The sequence below is a fragment of the Phragmites australis genome, chromosome 5, assembly GCF_958298935.1.
Source record: "Phragmites australis chromosome 5, lpPhrAust1.1, whole genome shotgun sequence".
In the NCBI taxonomy this organism is placed as follows: domain Eukaryota; kingdom Viridiplantae; phylum Streptophyta; class Magnoliopsida; order Poales; family Poaceae; genus Phragmites; species Phragmites australis.
The window spans coordinates 21,708,873-21,724,337 of NC_084925.1; the positions used below are offsets into that span (position 1 = coordinate 21,708,873).

A 15,465-nucleotide genomic window follows, 5' to 3' on the forward strand; every position below is an offset into this window, starting at 1 on the left:
GGACCTCAAGTGGGTGGTCGGAGTGACTGGTCGGGACCTCGAGTGGGTAGTCGGAGTGACTAGACGGGACCCCGAGCAGGGACACAAACTCAGCTCTAGCAGACTAGGGCAATCCGAGTAACTTGACGACTAAATTAGCAAAGACTCGACGCTAGAAACTAGAACACGATGACTCAATCAGCAATAAAGCCACCGACAATTGATTCAAACTCAACAATGCAAAAACTAAAAACAAAATTGCGAAGGCACAAAATGGTTTGGGCAGCGGAAAACTAAGATCTAAATCCTTTTTTTTTTGTGGTGCAATTTTCTGGACTCTAGGTATTGGAACTCGACGAATCAAAATAACTGAGATTACCTAACAGGCAACCGAGACTCTTATACCACTTGATGCATGCTTATCTGATCTTCCAAAGGTAATATGATAAGTTGATTGGTGGAGTTTCGACGTTGATGATCAAAAGGCTCCGACCAGAACAGATCGAGAACCCTCGCAACCACTACACCACTACTTCACGGTTACCAACCGTGCCAAGACGCAGTTGACCTCGCCAAGAAGGCTTCTCCTGCAAGCGAATCGAGAACACAAGTAAGAACAGGTATATGCAATCTGAATATTGCTAATTACCAATGAAGTACTCGAGTTGGGGTTCCACAAACCGAACAAGCGACGAAACTGTATAAAATAGAATAATCTAAGCAAAACCCGAGCCTAAACTACGACGGCTACTATCTATATATAGGAGGGATGAGAGGAGGTTGACCTAGGGTTGTGCATCCATGGAAAGAGGTGTGCACAACCTGGACTCTGGCCCCGACACGATTACAAGACCCGACAGGGTCTAAAACAGTGTCATATCACTTTATTTTTTTGACTCTGACTATACTATAAGGAATATTTGATCGAGCATAGATCTATTGGAAAGGGTTCGTCATAAGCTTTCCAGCAAGTCTAAGAATTGCTCAATTGGACTCCGTATGAGAGAGTTATGCCTGTTTTATTGACGTGTTGTCATGGGACTCGACCACGACTTCAACCACGATCATGATCACGACTGGCACTTAACTTCAAGTCTGAGTAGACTTATCTTTTAAGGGATGATGTCCAGATAAGGTTGTGGAAGGTTGTGGTGCTTCTCCCATGTTCCTAAACAATAAATTATCATAAAGATTCAGTAGAAATCCATCCAAGAAAGTATGAATAGTAAGAAATGAGTTCACCTGATGATTTAATTGTCACGCACGTGCTCTTGTAATTGGACCTTGTATGATTTGAGGAATATTAGTAGTATTGATCGTATCTGAAGGAGCCATGATCTTATCACCCAACTAGGACAATGGCAGCATCCACGACAAGGGGACTTGATGCTCTCATGTGATAGGATGCCGATGCTACACACGTTTGTGGGGATTTCAAGGGTTGCAACCATAGCCACCACCACAACTCAAGGACGAGTTGTCTTGCAAGGAGGGGTGAAGTTGTTAGGTGTTAGAATTACTGTTCACATACGGTACTGTAGTGCCGCACATTACTATAGCACATGATTAGATTAGTTAAAAATAAGTTAGTAGTTTAAATCATATAAGAACTATAAATAAGTTAGAGTTAAATTTGAATTAGAACTTTATAGGCTAGCTATATATACATGGCACGAGTTGTGATTAAGAAATCAATCTAATTTCTAGTCTCCTTCTTCTGTGCCTTTTCCAATATTCTAAGTCTTCCTAATGTATAGTCTAATTCTTCCCCTAATAGCTCACTCCGCCCGACAGATGTTTACCCTAACAGAATACACAAGGTACCATGTCTAATTATCATAAAATGAAAAAAGGAAGCAAAGTCTAACTTTCGTGCAACTCATATGAAAGACTGTACCGTGTGCTGCAATTCTGGGTAGATTAGGAAATGTTTTTTCGGAGTTTCATTAAAAGGATTATGGCCAACACCAAACATGGAAATGGTCTTCAAGCTTACCCTCATTAAGCTTCAATCCAAACCATCTTGTCCTGATTGGGTGTTCTGTGCTGAGGTTGCATTTTGTTGCACCAAATCAAGAGATCGATGCGGAATCCCTCCTAATATCATTGTGAATTGTATTGAATGTAAGTGTATAATTTCAAAAATACAGATTGCACTTGAGCTCATAAAAAGAATTAATTCTTCTACCTTAATTAAGCCTGTTCTGGAAGTGCTATCCGTTCAAGTAGAAAGAGCACAAGACATCTGTTAGGATTCCACAGAATGTGTATCTGGTTTTCTACAAAATTAGAATAGTTAGCCACCCAGCTCGATGTAACTCCACCCAGGTTCCTTGACTAATCCTTGCTTTCTTATTAGCGCCCTATAATTTCTGGCCTTCTTGCACTTCCCTAAACAACTAGGGATTAGGACACAGTGGCCAGAGTTTTGGGAATCCATGTTGAGTAGTTCCTCCGATACAAATTCTATGGATGAATCGGCACAATGAGCACTGTGTGCATTAATAAGAGGAGCCAAAACCTGCTTTCGCATTTGAACTGGCATCTGCTTAAAGAACTTCATAGCACAACTAACAACACCAGCTTTACAAAGCAAATCAACCATGCACATATAATGTTCAGTAGATGGTTCGATACCATATTCCACCATCATGCTATGAAAGCAGTGAAGACCTTCATCAATTAAAGCAGAATGGTTGCATGCTGTTAGAACATGAGTGAAGACAATTGCCTCTAGTCGAACACCACCGTTTTGCATCTCGTTGAAAAGGGTGACAGCCTCACTGCCTTGTCCATTGCAAGCATATCCATTGATCATGGAACTCCAGACAGCTAAATCTCTACAGGTGACACCATCAAATATTTTTCTAGCGCGCTGAATGCTACCACACTTGCAGTACATGTCTATTAGTCCAGTAGAAACCTGCAGATCTGATTGTAGTCCCATAGCTATGACATGCTCCTCAACCCTTTCGCCAAGATTAGCAGATCCCAAATTAGCGCATGCTGAAATAACTGCTATAACAGTTGCTTTATTTGGCTCTACATTTGCACACAACATGCTATCTAACATTGCCGTAGCATTATCCGGACAACCACATTCAACATATCCATTTAGCATTGAAGTCCATAGCACTACATTCTTGCAGTGAATCGAATCAAATACCTCTCTAGCAGACAAAATATCCCGACACTTCGCATACAGGTTTACCAAGGATGCGGCCAGATCCTCCTGACATTCAAACCCACCCTTGATCACAAAAGCATGCACATCTTTAACCACCAAGTTCCCAAACATCACAGTAGCCTCGATGAGATTGACAAGCACCACTGAATCCATATTTTGCTCCGCCGCCTGCATGCGTCTGAATCCATTATCTTCTAGATTTATTATTAACTCTTCACTTGAGTTTGATGACGATGTTCATCCTTATTTTCCATCTTGATTATCTCTTGATCTTCTAGAAGCTTGATGAAGTTCACTCGATTGCTTCCTATGCACCAGTGTATTTGGTTCACCACCAAGGTATGAATCGCAAGCATCAAGTATACAAATTATCCATTAAACTTTTCTTGATCTTGCTCTTCAAACTTGGTATATTAAATATTTCAATTCAATTCATGCATTCTTATGGAACCTAACCCCAAGTCACTCTTAAGAAAAAAAAAGCATATGAGTTAGTCCATAAAACTAAATTGACAACTTTATACCTTAAGTCACTTAATCTCCACAAATAACTTAGTCTTTACGCTTATCATCAATCTTCTTTAGCTTCTCCTTTATCTCATAAGCATCACATAGAGCTCAATGATATTGATGCATTTCTTTGATCTCATGGAATTTCTCAACAAATCAATAATTTATCATTTATGCATCTCCTATGGAATAACCTACTAACAATTTTTAACAAAATTGTTAGTCCATAGGTATTGTCACCACTTACCAGAGCATCACCTAGAGCTCATTCATCTTGATGCATCTCTCTTGATCGCATGATATTCCTCATTGAATCCATGCTTAATCTTTCATGCGTCACCTATGAAACAACATACTAATGTCGAGGGTTTGTTCCTGACAATGTGTTCGAAAATAATGGGGTTACCTTCGTGGATCAAAGATGGAGCACGAAGCGAGGCACACACAATATATACAGGTTCAGGCCTCCAGTTGGAGTAATACCCTATGTCCTGTATGGATGATTGTATATATGTATTCACTCGAGTACATACAATGTGACTAACCTATTACAAGGACTAGATCGGATCTAATCTAACCTAAAGCTAAAGTCACCGAGTTCCTCCTAAACCAAGGTCCTGACGCCTGCCTCCAATAGTCAAGAGAAAAAAGAGCCTCTTCTAGAGGGTCTAGGTCCCCGCCTTATATAAGGGTGATGTACCGCCTTCTATCCAACCGTAGTCGATACAGAGTCCTTTTTCTTATCGTCTAAGTAAGTAGATATGTCATGGATACTAGTCTTCTCAAGTTGGTTAAGTAATCGAGGCCTTTCTAGTATACACCTTTTGGATTTTGGGCGTATCAGGTACCGCGAATTCGCTTTCATAATATCCAAAGTTGTTAAGTATGCACATGGTATACCCTATCTATATATGGTATACCCCTTATACATATATACCCCATAGTTAGATATTCGACAGTAGCCCCCTAACTCTACTCAGCAGGGAGGATTTCTACAAGCATCTACTCAATTACTGCCAAGTCCAAGGCTGGTCGAGTAATGTGGATCGAACTCACAGTCAAAAGAATCAAATAAGAAGAGGCTCTATTTCGAGTATCGAGTGGAAACACCTTTGGGCCAAAAACCCTATTGTTATCCGCACTCGAGACTTGATAAGGGTTAGTAATATTGACTTCTCAATACCGTCTCTGAGTAGAGTTAAAAAATCTATCGAAATTTGAAGTGACGGGGATATACACATTTAATGCTTGCAGAATGCATACGGGCGTGCAGAGATTCGCACGACTCCATCATCCTGCTTTTCACGCCAATCGAAGCACCATAGTTATTATCCAAAGTGGAAACAATTTTTGAGTCTCATCTTAAGGCAAGGCCTATTTAATTACCTAAGGAGAGAACTTCACCATCATTGCCTTAGCCTTCTTCCCTCCTATGCAGTCTCGCCCTTCAAGTTCATCCACTACTGTTCACCTTCTACTCAAAGACTTCATCTTTCATTTTGGATCTTATGGCAAAAACTCCTGATTGGGCAACTTTGCCTTTGGGAGTGCTCGACATTATCTCCAACAAATCGCGACATCCAGAAGGTTTTGCCTTCTTCTGTTGTGTCTATACCTCATGGCATGAAGTGTGTAGGACAGTGGAATTTACTCATTGGATCCTGAATGGACCATTCGTGCATGAGGATGGTTTGGTGGAGTCCATCGCTTGGGAAGTGAAGCAGTTTTAAACCTTCATTTTTGAGGTTTAGTCAACGATAGCTGGGAGATGATAGGGGCCTTTAACGTGCTCTTGATCATCATTGAGCTAGGGTGTCAGATCAAAGATAGGGTAATTATCCCGGTGATGGGATGGTTCTGTAATCTCCCATCCTCAAACATGCTCTTGATCATCATCGAGCGAGGGTGTCAGATCAAAGGTAGGGTAATTAACCCGGTGATGGGATGGTTCTATAATCTCCCATCGCTTTCCTACGATGCATTTTGGGTGAACCTGGAGGGATACGCAGTGTGCAAGGATGAGAAATTATTCATCATCATTGTTCCAAGGATGCCTTGTTTTCATCTTCAGATGACGAAGGGAGTACATGTTTATCTTATCAACAGACCACCATGGTGGTTTTAGATCTCTAGAGACAAGTTTTCGTAGTATATTTTGGATTTTCTGGATGGAGTAGCTCCAGGGAATCCATCAGGAGCTGTGGCGACATTGGAACAATTGATGCTTGAGTTTGAGATCTGGCAACTTGGTCTGAATGGTTCTCGACTACTCCTAGTCGAGTCTCGCACATTTTTCCTGAAGGTTGGCGAGCAAATTGTTGACCCAGTCGAGCACAATGCATTGACGCTGGTTTCCCTCCACGCATTCTGTGACGATATTTGGGAGCCACTAGAATGTGAGGCGGTTCCTTGGGTGAAAGAAAGATCAATTCTGCTGGGCATGACCTCTGAATCCATACCATAAGTACTCAGATTTACCTACCCTGGTCAAATTCTTAGCTTCCACCGAGTGAACTCAGCTTACCGCTAGGATGATTATGACATGCTTGAAGTTTCCTACCGTGACGAGGCTTCTAGGACAATAAAATCCCTTGAGGGGAATTTCAAGTGGCATTCTTGTAAATGGATATCACCGAAGCTTTCTCCTTAGTTGAATAGTAGGCTTTTCTCTGATGGTTGCAATGAAATATTGCTGATATTTTGCATATCTAACATGTTATTGTCACTATTCCCTTATCAATGAAATAGAGTTAGCATGAGTAGGTGCAATCTTGATTCGTAGGCATGTAGACCACCTTCAAGACTTATTAAATATCATTGATATTTCAAAACTCAACTAAACAAATTGTTAGATATATGGCTCTCGAGTTTCTACTCGAAGCAACCACAAGAATAAGGAAAAGATTTAGTGTAAAACTGGAAATAGAAAATAATGATGATCTTTTGAAAATTTTCACTAACTTGCATGCTTGACCAGTGTACAAACATGAACTTGACAGAGAACACACATGAGATTGACTAGAACTTTAGAACCTTTTTTAGCCATTAGGCATGAGATGTCTGGTAATCTTTTGTGCTGTTATGCTTTATTAGGTGTAGTTGTCCATCATCAACCCAACATATACCTCTATTGGCTCTTATCCAAAGCAATCGATGCAAATCCAGATAAACTTTTACAAAAGACATATACAAAATTTATGAAAAGTATAGTATTATTATGTAGCCCGACTCTATGGTCGAGGAGAAGATTACTCGATCTAAGAGTAGAAAGGAACATACCTGTGTTATTGAGAGTGTGTGGTGTTGTAGCCCTCGACTATCCACTCGATGATTGGATCGAGTAAGGAGTAAAGTCGTGGCATTGAAAGTATGCGATATAGCCCCTGACTCTTTGTTTGATGTGATAATCAAGATAGATAGTAGAGAATATTCACCAAAATATACTTGACATGGCCCTTGTCCTTTCTCTCCATGACTGAATTCGAGTAGAAAGTGGAGCATAAGCACTGATATTATACGATGTAACTTCCGTTTCTCGACCACATACTCGATGACTCCAGCCCCCGAGCGGGTGGTTGAATTATGTTATGGTCATTAGGTGTATTCGAACAGCCAGGTAGGTGAGCATTAAAAACCCACTGCCGCTCATGCTCGTTTTCACTACAGCTTTTGATTTGACATGCAATAATGGTCACACACCCCACTTTGCAGAGATTGGACAAGTCACAATGTCTCAGTGACACCTCGACTTCTACCATATGTGCCTCGCGACCAAGGCAGTCTTGAGAACACGACCGCTTCGGATCTTGATAGCTTCGTTTACACAATGCGACCCATTCCCACTGCTATAAATAGAGGGGACCCAAGGCCGTTCGTTTCTCACCCTGTCTCCTTCCTTCTCCTCTACTCGTTATTCCAGAGAACTCATAGACCCTGAAGCCATGGCCTTCACTCCACTGTCGTCACATGAGGTAAGCCTAGAGAGTGAAGAGGCATGGTTCCTCTTCCCCTAAGCTCCTCTCCATGGTCCCTCTTGGGGTCATCATTGTTTCCTCCAATGATGAGGAATCGAATGAGAGCAAGGGGGATTAAGAAGAGGAAGGGGATGAAGATGGTGGTGATTTTGGTAAGATCATCGACGAGGTCTTCAGCGATGAAGCCCCCAAACCTCCGGTGGTAGCGATAGTGCAGTCGTCTTCTCCGTCGATAATAGCCAGATCGCCTTTGCACCCTGCAGAAGGCCACTCGACATTGTTAGTGCCAGTCAGCAGCTCTAGCAGGGTCTTTACCTCAGCCACTCTCCCTGGCCGTTAGCTAATTATCTGTTGTCCGACATTCGATCCACAGCGCTGGGGACTGGCCGGCGTTCGGTCCCCAGCACGATTAGCTGCTGTCCGAGGGATGAGTATAGAAGGTTCCTCGACTTGTTCAAGGGGGAGTAGGACCTGCACTATTGGCCGCTTCTGTCAACTTTTCACTAGCCACACAGATTAGACGGAAAAGAAAAAGTATGTAATTGAATAGTTAATCGAATCAAATGTAATTGACTCGCTTGTAATTTACCTTTTCTATGAATGAAACTTTCGGAGTTGGTCGATATTCCATGAATGCTCAAGTATCTCACCGTTTGGAGTAGATAGCCGCATTGATCCAAGTCGGGTAACTTCGACCACCATATAGGGTCCTTCCCACTTAGGTGATAACTTATGACGTCTAGCCTGTTTCTGCACCTTTCGTAGAACAAGATCCTCAACAGTGAGCTTCCTGGGCTGAACCTTTTGACTATGATACCTACGCAACGCTATTGATACTTATCTGCTTGAATAGATGCTCGATCACGACACTCCTCAAGTAAATTGATGTCATCCGCTCGTATTTTCTCTGGCCCTTTCTCAAAGTAACTTTTCACTTGTGGTGATCCACACTGCAACTCGGTCGGGAGCACTCTGCTCCATAAACTAAGAAGAACAAAGTTTCACTGGTGGCCCTGTTAGTTGAAGTATGAATCACCCATAGTATCGATGGAAGTTCTTTCACCCAACATTTTGAGTAAGCCTTTAGCATATCGAAGACTCGAGTTTTGATGCCCTGCAAGACTATACCATTAGCATGTTTAACTTGACCATTACTTTGTGGGTGAGCTACTGGGGTGAAACAAGTTTTGATACCAATTTCTTCACAGAATGAAGTGAAGGTTCCGCTTCTGAACTGGCTACTGTTATTCATAATTATCCAATGTGGAGTACCAAATCGAATAATTATACTCCTCATGAACTTCTAAGCTGCTTCTGCGATTATCTTCCCCACGGGTTCGACCTCGATCCACTTAGTGAACATTTCAATAGCCATGAATAGGAACTTATAGCCACCTTGGGCCATTGGGAATAGTCCCAGGATATCCAAGCCCCAGACGGAGTAAGGCCAAGAAAGAGGAATTGGTTGCAGAACTTGGGCTGGTCGAGTGGTCTGCCTTCCAAAAAATTGGCAGCTCTCATACTTTTTAGTTAGCTCAGAAGCATCCTAGAGGGTAGTCGACCAATAGAATCCTTGGTGAAAAGCTTTTCCGACCGAGGTGCGGTAAGACGCATGATACCATACATGCCTCCATGGATATCAAGCAATATTTTATTACCCTCTTCCTACATGATCCAGTTCATCAAGATTCCGTTACTCCCCTTTCGGTAGAGCTTAACGATTACCAAAGCGTAGAGCTTGGACTTACGAGCAATTTTCTCTGTAGATGCATCATCATCAGGGATGTCTCGACCTTTGAGATAGGGTTGGTATGGAGTAATCCAAGTCGGTTCACGTTTGAGTAGTGTAGTATCCGTGTCTGAGGGTTCTGCCTTGCTGACTGGACCAGACTGCTGGTTGAGTTGGGCAGCATCCATTCTCCAAACTGTCGGGATAGATGGTTTGAGGAGTTTCTTAATGAAAACTCCTATGGATACTGAAGCTTAGGAAGAAGCGAGTCTAGCAAGTTCATATGCACCGAAGTTGTCACTCCTCCTAATATGCATTACTTCTAACCCTTTGAACCTCTACTCGAGATTTCGCACCTTATTCAGTTAAGCTATCATGTTATCATCTGAGCACTGATACTCCTTTCGTACTTTGCTTATGACTAAATGTGAGTCCCCTTTCATGAGAAGTCGCCTGATTCTAAGTGACTCAGCTATATGGAGCCTTTTTACTAGTCCTTCATATTCTGCTACATTAATAGAAGCTTAAAGTCAAATTGAACAACGTACCCGAGTTTGTCTCTCGTTGGAGATTTAAGTATAATGCCAGCCCCCGAGCCTTGAAGCGTGAGTGATCCCTCAAAGAAGAGCGTCCAGTAGTCTTCAATCACACTTGGCCTTGACTTTTCAATGCTTGTCCATTCGACGATGAATTCCACTAGTACTCCTGACTTCACACTTGTGCGTGGCACATATATGATGTTGAACTCATTTAGCTCGACCGCCCACTGCATGATTCATCCAGTAGCCTCCCTATTACTTATGACATCCTTCAGCGGATGCGTCATCATGACGGTGATCTTGTGTGCTTGAAAATAATATTGTAGCTTCCAGAAAGATATCGAGACTGCATATAGCAACTTCTGCATTTGTGGGTATCATAACTTAGCGTCATGTAGGACTTTGCTCACATAGTAAACAGGTTTCTGGACCTTGGCCTTTCTCTCAAGGCTTTTCTGTTCGACCACCAGGACCGTACTTACAACTTGTGGGGTAGCTGCAATGTACAAAAATAGCTCTTCTTTTTCATTAGGCGGTGTACGAATTAGCGGAGATGATAAATACCTTTTTAAATCCTAAAAGTCACGCTTCACTTCTTCCATCCATTCAAACTAGTTTTGTTTCTTCAGCAACTCGAAGAAAGGCATCCATCGCCCGCCCATCTTAGAGACGAATTGACTAAGGGTTGCAATGCATCCTGTTAATTTATGAACTCCTTTCAGTATTTGAGGTGACCACATCTGGTCAAGAGCTTCAATTTTGCCGGGATTGGCATCAATGCCTCGACTTGACACCAGGAACTCGAGATGCTTGCCGGACGGAACGCCGAACATGCATTTTTTGGGATTAAGCATCATACGATACTTCCTAAGGTTGTCGAATGTTTCCTTGAGATTAACAATCAATGCATCTTCGGTTCTAGACTTGACTGCAATATCATTGACATACGCTTCTACATTGCGCCCAATTTGGGGTTGTAAACAGTTATGAATACACCGTTGATAAGTAGCACCAGCAATTTTTAAGTCGAGAGGCATCTTTACATGGTAAAACACACTAAAAGGAGTGGTAAAAGTAGTTTTATCCTCATCTCTATTCCCATGCTAATTTGGTGATACCCGAATATGCATCTAGAAAATATAGTAATGCACAACCTGCCATGGAGTCGATGATCTGGTCGATGCGAGGAAGAGGGAATGGATTCTTGGGACAGGCTTTTGTTGAGGTCAGTGAAGTTGACGCATATTCTCCATCTGCCATTAGCTTTCTTGACGAGGATGAGGTTTGCTAGTCATATAGGATGACGAACCTCTCGAATAAAGCCTACCTTTAAGAGTTTGCCGACATCTTCCTTGATGGCTTGCTTCCTGTCCTCCACAAATCTTCGTTGCTTCTGCACCATGAGTTTGAAGTCAAACTTAATAGCTAGTCGATGCTCAATCACTTCCCTAGAGACTCCAGGCATATCAGATAGTTACCATGCAAACATATCTTGGTTTGCCTAGAGGAAAGTGATGAGCTCGAGTTCCTATTTAGGGTCGAGGTTGGCCCCAACCTTAACCGTCTTGGCTGGTTCAGAGAGGTCGAGGGACATTGCCTCGACGCTACCATCACCCCTTTTGTTGTCGGCGCTGTCGTTGGTCTCAACCTTGGCAGCATTGTTATACTTGGAAGTATCAGAAAGACTTACAAGCTTGGAGTCTTTAATCTCAACAGTGGCTTGATACTTTTGACGCTTGGAATCTGCGCCCTTAAAAGTGGTTGCCGCTTGACTGAGGTGTTCGATCATGTCCAGGCTCTGCTTGTCGTATTTGACTGCTGCACGTTGATCTCCCCTAACAGTTATGATCCCTTTGGGGCCCAAGATCTTAAGCGTCTGATACGTATAGTGCACCACTGCCATAAACTTACCTAGCATTAGGTGGCCCTGGATCACATTGTACGCCATCTCGAAGTCCGCAACATCAAAGGTAAGCTTCTTAGTATGGAAGTTGTCAAGCATGCCAAATGTAACCGACAACTCGATTTGGCCCAGGGGCATGGTCGATGAGTTGGGGGTTATACCATGGAAAGGCTCGATTCCTTCCTTAAGCTTTGATCTTTGAACCCCCATCTTGTCTAGGGTCTTGGCGAAGATGAGGTTAAGCAAACTACCCTCGTTGACCAAGGTTCAGGAGACTTTGATATTGAGGATAGTCGGCTAGACCAAGACGGGTTATCGACCAAGGTGTGGAACTGCAGTCGGATGATCAACTTGATTGAAAGTGATCAGAATCTCCGACCACTTGAGGTATCGAGTAGGTCTAGTCATAACCAAATTGACCTCTTGTTTGACCGCCTTGTACTAGCTCTTAGATTTATACGTGACGGATCCTTCAAAGATATATGCTAGACTTTGGTCGGCCTCGTGGAATTTGGGCTCGTCACTGTTAACATTCGGCTTGGACTATTTGTTCTTATGCTTAGTAGCAGTGGCCTTGAGCTTTTCATCAATCTTCTTTTTGATGACATGGCATTTGTCAAAGTCGTGTTGACTGGTCCGATGAACGGGACACCACTTCTCCCACCTCGACTCAGGTCTTTGTTGTCCCTAGTGTTGCGTGAGTTATTCATGTCGACCGCGCTATGGTTGTATCTGGACCCTTATGCTTGTCACCGGGTTTGTTCTTCTTCTCCCTGTTCTTCGAGGACTCGGACTTGTCCTTGCCAGATCGAGGGTTCTTGGCGTGTACCTGTTCTTCCGCTCGCTTTGCACACTTTTCGGTCAACTCGAAGAGCTCTTTGACCATGTGGATCTTTCGAGTAGCCATCTTCCTGAGAAGATCTGTGTCCCGGATGCCTTGCTTGAAGGCGATGATGATTGACTCATCGAAGATGTCTGGGATCGTATTACGCCTGTCGCTGAACCGACGAATGAAATCTCGGAGTGACTCATCCTTACCCTGGTTTAGTTTATGGAGATTGTTCTCTGTTCTCGGGTGCTTGAATGTACCTTGAAAGTTGGTTATGAACTGAGCCTTCAACTCGATCCACGATTGGATCGAGTTAGGAGATAGGTTCATCAACCAGGATATGACAGTTCCATCGAGCATGGTCTGCTGATAATTGGTCCTTTTCTTGTTGTCGCCGCCCGCTGCTCGAATTACCATGGTATAGATCTATAACCACTCGTTGGGGTTGATCTTCCTGTTATACTTCTAGATTGGGCCCACCTTGAACTTCTCGGGCCATCGTATCGAACGAAACTCGTGTACGAAAGCTTCGCAACCTCCATCGAATTTTTCAAGAGGAGGTGGGAGAGGACTATCACGCCTGTTCCTTCGAGTAGGGGAGTTACGTTGACCATCTTGTATTGGAGATTTATGGTCATAATAATGGCGGTCGTCCTCTCGGCGTTCCTCATGGCGGTTGCCTATCACTGTATGTAGATTGTGTTGATTGTGAGGGATGCGGTTTCTCAAGTCTTCCTGGTTCCCGTGCCTATGAATAGGGAAGCGACAGCTTGTCCCGTAAGACTGCGCTCGACCCTGATTGCCCGAGCTTCCCATCTTGGATCCCTCGACTTGGGGATGCTCGCGTCCGTGGCTCCTCGAGCTGACACCTTGTAGACTGGGGCATCTACAGTTGCTAGGATTGTTCACTCGAGCAGCTTGGATCTGGACTGCATTGAGTAGAGTCCTAACCTGATTAATCATAGGGGTTAAGGGATTCGTTCGATCCAATTCCAGAAGGGATCTTAGAATCAGATGGGCTCCCTGGATATTAGCATCTGGAGTATTGAAAACATCGCTGCCTAGACTTGGTTGTGGTCGAGACGATGCTGCTCCACGGTTGCTATCCTAAGGGAGCTCGTTCCTCGTTGCTTGAGCCGTTGGTGGTGGAGGTGTACCCACCGGAAGACATCGTTGAAGACCAGGAGGTACCTGACCTCCCATGGTCCATCTATGGAGAGTTATGTCAGGGACACATAAAGCTCTAGCTGCAAATGTTTCTGGGGGTATTTCGCAGACAATACCGGTACCGTGAGCGGAGGTCACCACTGCTGGATCCTTAGGAATTTTGGTGCCATTGTTCACCACTACGTTTGGATCTACCGCCATTGGTTCAACAGGTGGGATATAAGCTCCTTTGGCTATGAACACGAATCGATCTGTTTAGCTGCTCTGGCTAGCGGCGGAGTTGTCGTCGCCACCCTCGTCGCTGTCGGTGTCCATACACTTGAGAACATTAGGCTCCTTGGGATCTCACTCGAGATGTCCCACCTCACGGTATGCGTCCAATTTCCTGGACTCGATAACACCAGTGCGGATCAGTTCACCTTGATGGTCCCAGCGGAAGATTGTAGTTCCAAATGCGATCTACGATCTGGCTAGGGGCGATTCAAGGGTGATCGTTGTTGACCCGAAGTGGTCATAGAAGCCGACGTCGGAGAATCCGGTGCCGATGTGCACTCGAGATATAGTCGATCCTGAAAAGTAGAATACTCTTACCTGATGTGCCAACTGTCGAGGGTTTGTTCCTATTACAAGGAGTAGATCGGATCTAATCTAAAGCTAAAGTTGTCGAGTTCCTCTTGCGCAAAGGTCCTAATGCCTGCCTCCAATAGTCGAGAGAAAAAAGAGCCTCTTCCGGGGGTCTGGGTCCCCGCCTTATATAAGGGTGACGTACCGTCTCCTATCTAGTCGTAGTCGATAGAGAGTCATTTTTCTTGTCATCCAAGTAGGTAGATCTGTTCTGGATACTAGTCTTCTCCAGTTGGTTAAGCAATCGAGATCTTCCTAGTATACACTTTTTGGATTCCGAGCGTATCAGGTACCGCGGATTTAGTTCCATAATATCTGGAGTTGTTAAGTATGCACACAGTATACCCCGTCCGTATATGATATACCCTTTATGCGTATATACCCCATAGTTACATATTCGACAACCATTCTGAACACAATTGTTAGTCCATATGTATTGTCATTAATTATCAAAGCCACACTTAATGGCTAGATAAACCATTAGTTTATAACACATCTCATGCTCAGTTGCATTACCTGTGTGTTCTGCACCTGTAATTACCAATACTAGACCAATTGGAGGTGGCAGATATCCCTGCCTGCCTCAATACAATCCATGTGGTCTTGGAAACGCACCATCTGGAGGAGTAAATAGATGATTAGGGGCCAGACATCATATAATGGAGTACAGTTATTTGAGGATAACATGAATCATAGCAGTACACATTATGCATAAGTTGTCATCAAAGGACCTAGATTGGAGATTTTTCTATTTAGTGGTGAAAACCTTGCTGGGTGGCTAAGACACTGAGCGTTTTTTTCAGATAACTGGAACCCCTAATGAGAAATGGGTAAACATAGCCACAACTCATTTTACTGGAAAAGCAAAAAATTAGTTTGATGGACTAGGTATTCCATGGCAACTCATTAACTGGGAACCATTAAGCAGAATGGTGCAAGACCGTTTCTCTGTGATGGGAATCCATGAAGCAGTGGCAAGGTTCCAAAATCTGAAGCAAGAAGGAACTGTGAGTCAGTACTTGGA

General features: G+C 43.4%; 2 protein-coding genes across 2 annotated transcripts; both read right to left on the reverse strand.

Moving 5' to 3' along the window:
• Nucleotides 1–2,275: 2,275 nt before the first annotated feature.
• On the reverse strand, nt 2,276–3,340 carry LOC133917864 (pentatricopeptide repeat-containing protein At4g30700-like). Its single transcript, XM_062361695.1, has one exon. It carries the CDS (start codon nt 3,338–3,340, stop codon nt 2,276–2,278), a length of 1,065 nt encoding a protein of 354 aa, XP_062217679.1.
• An 8,014-nt stretch (nt 3,341–11,354) lies between these two features.
• Nucleotides 11,355–11,959, reverse strand: LOC133917865 (uncharacterized). The gene is made up of 2 exons (XM_062361696.1): nt 11,474–11,959; nt 11,355–11,366 (listed from the first exon to the last, which is right to left on the reverse strand). Exons 1-2 carry the CDS (start codon nt 11,957–11,959, stop codon nt 11,355–11,357), a joined length of 498 nt encoding a protein of 165 aa, XP_062217680.1.
• Nucleotides 11,960–15,465: the final 3,506 nt, after the last annotated feature.

Excerpts from the sequence above, each read along its gene's own strand:
- LOC133917865 (XM_062361696.1), bottom strand. The coding sequence starts at position 11,959 with ATGCCCCTGGGCCAAATCGAGTTGTCGGTTACATTTGGCATGCTTGAC.
- LOC133917864 (XM_062361695.1), bottom strand. The coding sequence starts at position 3,340 with ATGCAGGCGGCGGAGCAAAATATGGATTCAGTGGTGCTTGTCAATCTC.